Here is a 10,744-nt window from a genome sequence, read left to right as displayed (position 1 = left end):
AAAAGATTTGGTAAATTAAAGAGATTTTATTCAAATGTGCAAGCTAAGCCACATGCATTTTGAACTTAAAAATATTCCTTTGAGCCACCAAATTTCAGCATGGTCACATACTTTGAGACTTCTTCCCTTGAACCCAACTTTAGTAGCTTGAAAGAGAGCTTTCACGATTGCCACACTCAAATGATTCTTCCATGCTTGTTATAAGCAATCGTATAGTCAAGGTTCTCTTTTGACCTACCTTTGAACAAGGCACAAACCCACCTCATGCATTTTGCTTTAATTTTGTCTATATAAACTAGGCTTATCTTACGAAATATCTTAGTTTTAGACAAAGTGACCACACCATTGATAATCAACATTCGAAGTCTAAGAGACTGAGATAACTAGCCACTTATCAGAAAAGAAAAGCAAAAAGAAAAATGTCTGTTACATCCAATCTCATGCCTAAGATTAGCAAGTTGTTCTGTTCCCCTTCCCAGGTAATTTTCACAGTCAGGAATAGGCCTCACGTCGTTAGTGGCGGTGGTTTCGTTGTCACAAACACTAATCAGACAGTGGTTTTCAAGGTAGATGGGTGTGGAACCCTTGGAATCAAGGGCCAATTGATCCTCAGAGATGGTGATGGAGAATCTTTACTCTACATTCGAAGAAAGGTACGTAATATCATTAGTCCCTAAAAAGGTTTATTGGTGTAATTATTCAAGCTAATCCATTTATAACATATTTCTTCTTTTATGTATCTAGGGAGGTATTGTTCAAGCATTGAGCGTCAACAAGCAATGGAAAGGGTTTCTGATTGATTATGAAGGAGCTGAAAAGTTGGTTTTTACCTTAAGAGAGCCAACATCATGGGCATTAAAGAGCAGTAAAATCAGAGTTTCAGTTGAATCCAAGACGCACAACAATGATTGGGATTTTGAGATTAAGGGGTCTTTTGTGGATAGAGCTTGCTGCATCAATGACCGCAAAGGAAATATTGTAGCACAGGTATCCCATATTTGGATATACTCACATGAGAGAGGAGGATTGGGTAGGGTCAGGTTTACGAATCTCGAGTTTTCCTATAAAAAAACTCGGCTGACACGAGATAATTCTCGGGTAGGGTAGGGTTTTGTAAAACCAGACCCGCCCGACCCGAGTTGCACCCCTAATGACAAGCCTAATCCTCGTGCACCCACTTCACATAATTATGAACTGGAGCTTTTATTTGATGCAATGATCCTTGAATAAGTTTCCTATGTAAGATCTTATGTTGGCAACCATTAGTCTTATATCAACTGCCTAGATTGAGGAGTGAGATTGTGTGAAATTACTGGATTTACCCGTTGACCAATTGTACAAGGATAATCAGTGCATCTTATCCTAGTTAGACACGGATGTTTTAGTGTAGACCTAAGTCAACAATAACAGGATTAGTAGTTAATTAAACTCTTTAGAGTTCTGTTATGAGTGGACTCTTACATGTTTATGTCTTTATGTATAAGGGTTGGTGCCTACTTCCATCTAACTGACTATAAGAAAAAATTTCTCATTAAAGATTAGATCATCCAGAGAGGCAGTAGAAGACCTAGTCCCGGTCGATCGTCTGCCATGGCCGATCAAAATATATTTCTAAATCTCAATTCTGTATGCTATTTGTTTGCATGATTGGATTAGTATAATTCTAATAAGATCTAGAAAATCAATTTGATTTTAATCAGTATAATCCCCATCCATGGATATTTTTAGAGTTCTTTGACAAGTTCAAGGACGAGTTGGAGGGCCACTTGGTTTGCTTCCATCATGTTTGAAGATCAGCTAATGAAGAGGCGGAGGCCGGCAGATCATCTAGCTCGTGAATGACTCTCTAAAGCGGGTTTAGAGTTTTCCGATTTTCTCCCTCTTATGGTCATAGTTCTTGTAAATCACCCCCCTCCCCTCTCTTGCATTGTTGTATTTGCATTGATGATTCCGGGTCGTTGTTTTTTCAATAAATCCTCACCATCTCCCAAAAAAAAAACAAAAAACAATTTAATTATATATATGTCAGTGATCATGGCAATCTAAAATAACAATAATTTAGATGCCATAACCAAATGGTTAGAATGATTAGAAATGTTGCAATAGACTAATAGAGTGGTTTTCATGTTATGTAAACTCCAAGTCAGAGCCCTTGAATAGAAGATCTGGAGAATGTTGAAATCACGTGGGTGGGCCCAAGTCAAGGTTTCTCATGAGCTTGTCATGGACTCATGGTACCAATTTCTTTACTAGTTACGAATTTCGTTTCGTTCACCGTTTCATTTTGGCTATTCGAACAGAACGTTTCAGTATTTCGGTCATATCGTTCGAAACTTTTCGTTCCACTACGATGAGCGAATTTTTTTAATAGTTAAAAAATAAAAAATTCTTTAAAAAAATCAGAAATTGTTGAAAATTGGAACAACATAATCCATCATAACATTAAGGTTTTAAAAATCGAATATTTACTTAAAGAAAAATCACTGTCGGTTGATATGCTTGTGTTGACCACTACCTCACTAGATGAAAAAAATTTAGAGACCAAATTATGAGATTTTTTTACCAGATATTTGGAATTTAATGATGTTTGGACGTGATAGGATTTATAAATTTTTAAAATTGAAAAATAATATATTGCTTGGAAGTTAAGATTTTGACATGGCTTGTTTTTTTTCGAATTTTGTACAAGAATAGGAAAGTTGACTTCTTATCCTTTTGGGTCTTGAAACTTTTTTTAATAAATCCAAATGGGGGGTATATATTCCCTTATTTACATGTAAATCTTAAGTAAATGGAAAATGACTTTACATGTAAATACTAAGAAGAGGAACGAAGAAGAAGAGAAGAGAACCAAGAAGACACAAGAAGAGTAGAAGAAAAACAACTAAAATACAGTATTTTGTATGAAACAGGCCATTTGGTCTGTTTTGTCCGAAACTTGTAATTTCATTCGGATTTTATCCCAAACGAGCAAAATGGACCAAAATCTCTGTTCCGGATTTCGGTCCTCAAATGAAATATTTTGTTCATTTCAGACAAAACGAAACGAAACAAATTTAATAACGAAGATTTCCCTAGTAAGATCCTTTTCAGAGATTCTGAAATTCTCATACGTTCTTATTTTGGTGCAGGTAAGAAAACTGGATGAAGTGGAGGAGTTGATGTCACGAAAAGATGTCTACCATCTCCTTGTCAATCAGGCTTTGACCAAGCCTTTGTTTTTGCGATTATTGCAGTTGTAGACAACATAAACAACGAATCCACCACATGTTAATCAAAATAAGACGGATTGGGCTCTTGTATCAGTCAAAATGGATCTCTCTCTCTCTCTCTCTCTCTCTCTCTCTCTCTCTCTCTAAGAGGGATGGTAATTAATTGTCTTTGTGATAGATTGTAAATTGTAATGATAAGAGGGTTTTATCCAAATATGGTCATCTGAGCCGGAGGCTTCTAGTCCTTATATATGTTTGTGTATTATACACTTGTTCGACATGCTACATGTTATGTATTCAGCCTCCAAGTATGTCTTGTAACTCAGCTTTGCTTTCTTATTGGACTATGAGATAAGAGGCTCCTCCAAGGTGTGATATTGAAATCAAATTTAAATTTTCTGTAAAAAAATTCACAGACTTAATTAATTGTATCGTTAGATCAACTGATCAATGGTTGATAATCAAATTGCGAGATTGGGCGACTTGTATGATCTTGCTCTGATCAACCATTTATCTCAATTGGTGTTTCTGTTGGGTCAAATTGGTATGATGAATGATCAAACGGTGGAGATGCAATTAATCAAAGTAGAAAATACAGAGAAAATAGAATGAGGCATGAAAATTAGAGATAGGCATTCTCTTAATTACTTAAATTTCCCCACTTAATTTTGCAGGTGGCCAAGAGGAAATAAGTCATGAGGGTCAATGCCTATCCTATGAGCAAGGGCTGCTTTCCAAATTCAATAGCAACCAGTATGCCTATCCTTGGAGAAAAAAGACCAAAGAGTGAAAGATGAGTGTCAATATCCAAATCACCAAAAGCAAAAACATTATTCGCAGAATATTTTTTGAAATGAGACCGTAAGCCTACATAAAGGTATTCTTTCAAATAGGGAGGAAAGCTTTAATCACCTCTTCATGGAAGGTGAACTTGCCTGAGAAATTTGGACTGAGTGCGTCACTATGAAACGGCAAGATTATCCAATTTCAAACAATCAGAACAAGATTATCCAATCTCTTTTTCTTTCCTACCTTGGCATCTCCTTTCGCACTATCAAGTTGCAAAAAGATTGTTGGATTTGGTGGAAGAGGCCTTCCAAAGGATCCATCAAGCTTAACATGGATAGAGAATCAGAAGGGGGAGGAGTCCTAAGGAATGACAGAGCTAAGATCTTCATGGATTTCTCATTCTTCTATGGCAAAGGAACAAATATGGTGGCTGAAACTCGAGCTCTCCTAGATGGATGAACATGTTGCTCGGCCTTCCAAGTAAGGAAATTGATTGTAGAATAGGACAGTAAGGTTCTCATCGACCTCATCCTAGGCAAGGGACTAGCCCCTGGGCAATCCAATGCCTTTGGAAAGAAATACAAGCCTTGCTTCACCAAAATCAAGCCATCTTGTCAGCACCAATACAGGAAGGGAAGCATGGTCAGAAATGCTCTAGCTAACTTTGGTTGCTCGTACAAGATTAACATCATTTACATGGGGTGGAGCGAATTTCCGCGCCATGCAAGAGGAGCAGCATGGTGTGATTCCTTTAGTTTCCAAAATCTTCAATGTAAATCGGGTTCCGCCCGAGCCCCGCTATAATCTCTCCATGATTAATCCCTTGTTTTAGGGTTTTCATCAGTATAAAAGGCTAGGCGGCATGTCCTCCTCTTGTTAGTCCATTACCTTTATATTACAGTCTGCCCAGGGCTGGTTCTTTCCTGGGTTTAAAGGTTTTCTTTCAAATGAAAGTTCCCTTCAATTAAAATAAGTCTCGAATAATCAAAATACATTTTCACAACACACGTCTTTTGAATGGAAACACCATTTCACAAAAAAAAGGTCTCTTTAAATAAATAAGACTGCTCAGAGACACCCAATCCTTGTCTTCGCCACTTCCAACACAACTCATTTATATACTCACAGCTTTGCTCTAACATAATCCCCTGTTCTTAAACAATAGCTTGTTCTCATACCAAAATATTCTTTATTCTGAGACAATTGGAACTGTTTTGTGGAAAGAATTTCATATTTACCCACAATTCATCACAAGAACTTATGTGCCAATGAAGGTATGTGCATACACTCATCAAAACTCGGCCTTCTGCAAACCTGTAAAATTTCTATGTACATTGTGATTTGCAAATCACTAATTCAAGCAACCCTCACTCTCTGCCTCGGACTGTTTTTGTACAAACCATTAACAGAGCTTTTGTAAAGCCCAGTGTCCGTAACACTTGTCAATGACCCACCATTTAGGGACCTTGGCGAATGAGTCCGCTGTCTGTGACCATTTTGGTTGTGGTGATGGTGAGAGCGATCTCTGTCTTTGGTTGTCTCTTTTTTTACATTTCCATCCTTGTTGTTTTCAGCTGGTACTGTATACACAAAGTTTCCAATTGGTATATCTTTCAACTCTTGAAGAGACTCCAAAGTTTCAATAATAGCGCTCATTAGAGGCCGCGATTTTGGATTGTAGCTTAGACATTGATAAGCCAATTGAGCTGCTTTCTGAGCACCCTTAGCAGAGAATTGGCCTTCAAGGTGTGGATCCATTATCCGATTGAGCTTTCGGGTGTTGTTCGGACTAGATCTTGCCCACTCCACAAGATTTTGCTCTCTGCCCGGACGATTCTTGTCCATGGATCGCCGCCCTGTCAATAACTCCAACAGGACCACTCCGAAGCTATAGACGTCGCTCTTCACTGTGAGATGACCTGAAAATGATACACAATTTAATTTTATGGTTCAGTTAAGGATCCGTGAATTCCATATAGATCATTGTAAGAGAAATTAAATGGTTTATGTGTTAGTTAAAAATTGACTAATTTCATAACATTATTGTAAGAGAATTTAAATCATCGAATAATTATAAGTACCAGTCATGACATATTCTGGTGCAGCGTAGCCTTCTGTTCCCATAACCCGTGTGGAGACATGAGTGTCATCTCCTTCAGGGCCGTCCTTAGCAAGCCCAAAATCCGAAAGTTTGGCCTTATAATCCTGTAAGGAGGAAATATTCACAAATCACTTCATCTTCACTTTTTGGCTAGTACACACAAAACCATCTTTTCAGAATTTTGTTAGAATCCGATACTTTCAGCAATAATGTGGAAATCCCTCGACATTATTGAAAATAATGTATAGGTATCACTTATTAAAATACCAAATTCAAAAAATAAGCCTTGCTAAAGGCAATAACTAATTTAGTTTTAATTTATACATTGATGGTATGTGATTACAAGAATACATACTGCTAGAGAAGATTATTTGATTTCTAAAGACGGATAATCGAATGCTAATCAGGAATGGCACATGGGCTATAGACAGTTCAAATGCTTTAAAAAAATAGCACAAAGTTAACTAGGATTAGAGATGTGAAGAAGGTGAAACTTACCGACTCTAACAAGATGTTTGAAGCCTTAAAATCACGGTAGATGACGGGTTTCTCTAGTTCGTGAAGGAAAGCAAGGCCCTTAGCTGCTTCGATCGCAATTTTTAGTCTCGACAGCCATGACAGCGAACCCGAAAACCCTGGCACCGGCAAGGAGATTAATCAAAATCTGCTCCTAATTAAAGAAAAATCTCAACTACTAATGCATAAACACACAAAAAAACTTCCTAATTTTGCCTTTTGAATTTTGAGAATTGATTTTGAGTCCAAAATTGATTGCTCGATTTAAAATCGCGTTTAGTTTTTATTCCAACAGTCAGTTTTGGACTCATAATCTATTCTCAACATTCAAAATGAACAGGGTTGTATTTTAGGCCATCCAAACCGGACTTAATCAAGTGGCATTCTACACAATTCAAAGGAAGGCTAAATTGGTAATTTAGGAAAACAAATCACTTTGTTTGAGTTTATAGTAAAACTGAAGTTGAGGTGCTAGGAAGACGCATTAGCCCCAGGGAGCTTCCTAACAGCCTTCCCTATTTCACCAGGTATCTAACAACACATTAATGGCCTCTTTGTAGTCACAGTATCCTCTCCTCGCTATAGAATGACAAATAAACCCCTGAATTTTTATATGGTTTAAGGCCATATAATCCTGTTTTTTTTTTCCGAAAGGTTATGTACAGTACATACCACAGGATGATCCAAACCGTCCATTTGATGGGCCACAACGTAGATAGGTTGTGCCCAAAATTTATTTCCATAGGATGATACCAACCTTCCGATCTATACAACTTTCCATAATATGCAGTTCCTATATAGATCGGAGGGTTATCATCATCCTATGGAAATGATTTCTTGGGTACAAGTACAAGGTGTTTACATTGTGGCCCCATCAAATGGACGGTTTGGATCATCCTGTGTTAAAATACGACTGTCCATATAGTACTTTTTAAAAAATATGGACTATATAGGCTTACAACATATAATAAAATCTCATACCTATCTATCTAATACACGACTATTCGGGGCTCTTCGTTTGACTATCTCGCACCACGTCAGCAAGGAATGATCCGTTCATATTTCCTTCGGGTACCAAAAGTCTGCTATCGAATTAACTAAAATGCCCTTAACTCTAGGGTTGACAATAGCGTATATTTGCGAACATTGACCTATAATGAGTAGCCGGCATTGCCACCTACTCATTTTGATATTTGCCACCCGTCTCTTTCACGTGAAATCCAACCATTAGTTGGTACAACTTCACAGGTCGCAATACAGTTTTCAATAGGACAACCTAACGAAAAATTCTACAAAAACGGAGATGGGTGGCAAGCACCAAAAGCGTGGGTTGAAGTGTCAAATAATTATTAAAAATAAAATAAAAGGGAAAATACACTTAGACCCCCTGTGGTTTCTGACACATTTAACTTGACCCCAAATGTTTAAAAAGTTACAAGTAGACCCCTGTGGTTTTAAATTGTGTAAGGTAGACCCCTCAGTTGACGTTTCATCCACAAATTGAACGGTTATGATGATCTTATGGAGCTGATTTTTTGGGCACACCCTATCTATGTCAGGGCCCATCAAATGAATGCTTTGGATATCCAAACAATGTGGGCCCACTGTGTTTTTGGTAGTATTTTGATTCGGGTTTGGGGTTTGGGCCCACTACCAAAAACACAGTGGGCCCAAATTTTTTGGATGATCCAAAGCGTTCATTTTGATGGGCCCTGATATAGATAGGGTGTGCCCAAAAAAACAGCTCCATAGGATCATCCTAACCCTTCAATCTGTGGATGAACAGTCAACTGAGGGGGTCTACCTTACACAAATTGAAACCACAGGGGTCTAAGTGTATTTTTCCAAAATAAAAAAATCACGGCGATGATAAGTGACGCTCGAAAACGTATTCTAAGTTTGGCAACAGGCATATAAACCGTTAAAATTAGGCATGGCACTTAATAAGTTTGTCCTATGTGGGAACAAGTCAAACTGACGTGAACAATTCCTAAACTTATGAGTGTAAATAACAAATTCAATATCAGATACGAAGAGAGAGGGAGATTGCGTACTTTTGAAAAGATGATTTTCTAAGCTGCCTTTGGCCATGAATTCGTAAACGAGGACTCGATGTTCGTCCTCACAGCAATATCCGATCAATTTCACGAGATGGGGGTGCCTCAGTTGCCCAAGAAAGATAACTTCTGCCTGCAAAAATTCCAAACATGCCCTTAAGAAACCCAACTGTACACGTTATTGACTGGGAAAGACAAAAACCCTCTAATTTTTAACAGATATACTCCTTCCTTTATTTCAATTAGATAGCACTTGGAATTGAACGCTTTCAAGAGAGAATGAGAGTGAGAGAGAAGATTTCAAAAGGGAGAAAAGTGTACACTTAACAAAACAAGGGGATTAAAATTATTAATCATAGGTGTAAAAAAAACCAGAACATTGGTGATTGATTGAGAAAAACAACATCCGGAGAGGAGGGGAGGGGAGAGGAGGGGTCATATTATCCCTCTCTTTTTTATATATACACCCCTTCGTACTGGAAATGACAAGTAGAAGTTTCAAAAAAGAGAATGAGTGCATTACATGAAAACAATTGGGTGGGTGCAAAATGTAAGGCCCAAATTGCTTGATCAAATTGTAAGCATTAAGGTTGTTATTTCCTTCCATTGGAATACACATGAGGAAGCAGAGAGAGTTATTTTTTCGTTTCCCACAGGATCATAATCATTTAAAGGATTAAAAAACCATGGACAGAGGTACTTAGGCCAATCTTTTTCTATGTTTAATTTCTTGAATCATATGCTTATGGTTTCAATGATCACACAATTTTAGTTTTACATAAAAGTAATTTTTTTTCTATGGAAATCTAAACTCACCAGCCATTCCCTGTGACCTTGGGTGCCTTCCAAATCCAAGAACTTGACGGCGACGGACTGGGCCTTCAAACCGGGCCGGAGCTTCTCGTCAACGAACCCTTTGTGAACGGGCCCAAACCCACCTTCACCAAGAAAATTACTAGAAGTGAAATTCTGGGTAATCACCTTCAGCTCAGCCAAAGTAAAAGCGTAGAGATTAGAGCCCGCGAGAGAAAGAGAGAGATCTTCAGCGATGGAGAGCGGTGAGGCCGGGTTGCTGAGGTCCGAGAAGGAGAGCCTTTGAACCGAGATCTGTTTTGGGTTGGGCTTTTTAAGCCCGGGTAAAGCTGATGGGCTTTTTTGTATATGAAAGCAGTCCGGAATGAGAGATCGCCATGAAAATTTCAAGAACATCTTCTCTTGATGGACAGTATGCATGAAATCTTGATTGTTTTTGTTTTGGGTGTAGAAGACTTAAAAAGAGGTCTCTCTCGTTCTCTCTCCAACTACTCTAATCAATAATAATTTGTTTTCTTCTATCACCTTTACTTTTTCTTCTTCCCTTTCAGAGCTAAATTCTTCTATTAATTTATAGGGAATGCGTTCCCAACGAATCTTCAGAAATGGGGTATTTGTCCTTTGACTTTTGGAGCTCCGATAAAGTCCGAATTCGGTGGTTCCGTGCCTGGTGCAGCCCCTCATCAAAAGAAAGACGTAACTATTTTGGAAAGGGAAATCATTTTTCCATCCGTTTTTTGTAGCATTTCCACCCTCATTAATTTGTTTGTCTTTTACAAAAATGACTGCATTTCCACTTCCTCTTTGTATTTTTCCTACACTTTGTTCCTTTCGATGTAAAATGGGCTAAAAACAACAATGAAAAGGAGGGTAGAAAATTAGAAATATCATCCTACCTGTATTTGGTTTCATTTAGTATTCACACCTCAGCTATTGCTGTATGTTCGTAAATTTTACTCACACGTCACTTAGGGAAGTGATATCTCCCCAACCCACGGATAAAATCTGTGGATATATTTCCCATCAATTATCTTGATTAAACATGGATACTAGGTAGGTCCCAGGGCTATTATATCTTGACAGCGATATATTTTGGTTGTAAACTCATTAATTTAACCGCTCTGATTCTTACCATTTCTATGTTTAATTATTTTACTGCATAGAAACTTAGTCATAAATGCTAATAATTTTTATCCGAAACATGATCCAGAATAGAGCATGCTATTTTCTTGTAAATCCCTAATTTGAAAAATATC

At 37.8% G+C, this 10,744-nt stretch overlaps 2 protein-coding genes across 2 annotated transcripts; one reads left to right on the top strand and one right to left on the bottom strand.

Annotated features, from left to right (window-relative positions):
- Positions 1-346: 346 nt before the first annotated feature.
- LOC143876837 (protein LURP-one-related 6-like) lies at positions 347-3,434 on the top strand. The gene is made up of 3 exons (XM_077378529.1): positions 347-653; positions 745-987; positions 3,132-3,434. The coding sequence occupies exons 1-3, from the start codon at positions 420-422 to the stop codon at positions 3,240-3,242; spliced, it is 588 nt and encodes a 195-aa protein (XP_077234644.1). The 5' UTR covers positions 347-419; the 3' UTR covers positions 3,243-3,434.
- A 1,596-nt stretch (positions 3,435-5,030) lies between these two features.
- LOC143877930 (serine/threonine-protein kinase RIPK-like) lies at positions 5,031-10,252 on the bottom strand. Its single transcript, XM_077380257.1, has 5 exons — positions 9,492-10,252; positions 8,673-8,808; positions 6,601-6,737; positions 6,083-6,206; positions 5,031-5,920 (listed from the first exon to the last, which is right to left on the bottom strand). Exons 1-5 carry the CDS (start codon positions 9,906-9,908, stop codon positions 5,358-5,360), a joined length of 1,377 nt encoding a protein of 458 aa, XP_077236372.1. The 5' UTR covers positions 9,909-10,252; the 3' UTR covers positions 5,031-5,357.
- Between the last annotated feature and the right edge of the window lie 492 nt (positions 10,253-10,744).

This window comes from Tasmannia lanceolata, unplaced genomic scaffold (assembly GCF_043159265.1).
Source record: "Tasmannia lanceolata isolate RefF3 unplaced genomic scaffold, GAP_Taslan_0.1 ptg000005l, whole genome shotgun sequence".
Classification (NCBI taxonomy): domain Eukaryota; kingdom Viridiplantae; phylum Streptophyta; class Magnoliopsida; order Canellales; family Winteraceae; genus Tasmannia; species Tasmannia lanceolata.
Note: the sequence above shows the minus strand (reverse complement) of the source record. Positions and strands in the feature narration are given on the sequence as shown.

What these genes read in the sequence shown, in the direction of transcription:
- LOC143876837 (XM_077378529.1), top strand. Translation starts at nt 420, where the DNA reads ATGTCTGTTACATCCAATCTCATGCCTAAGATTAGCAAGTTGTTCTGT. An exon ending in TACTCTACATTCGAAGAAAG is followed by an intron (nt 654 to 744) that starts GTACGTAATATC and finishes TTATGTATCTAG; the next exon opens with GGAGGTATTGTTCAAGCATT. An exon ending in AAGGAAATATTGTAGCACAG is followed by an intron (nt 988 to 3,131) that starts GTATCCCATATT and finishes ATTTTGGTGCAG; the next exon opens with GTAAGAAAACTGGATGAAGT.
- LOC143877930 (XM_077380257.1), bottom strand. Translation starts at nt 9,908, where the DNA reads ATGCATACTGTCCATCAAGAGAAGATGTTCTTGAAATTTTCATGGCGA. An exon ending in AGAAAATCATCTTTTCAAAA is followed by an intron (nt 6,738 to 8,672) that starts GTACGCAATCTC and finishes TGCCGGTGCCAG; the next exon opens with GGTTTTCGGGTTCGCTGTCA. An exon ending in CAAACATCTTGTTAGAGTCG is followed by an intron (nt 6,207 to 6,600) that starts GTAAGTTTCACC and finishes TCCTCCTTACAG; the next exon opens with GATTATAAGGCCAAACTTTC.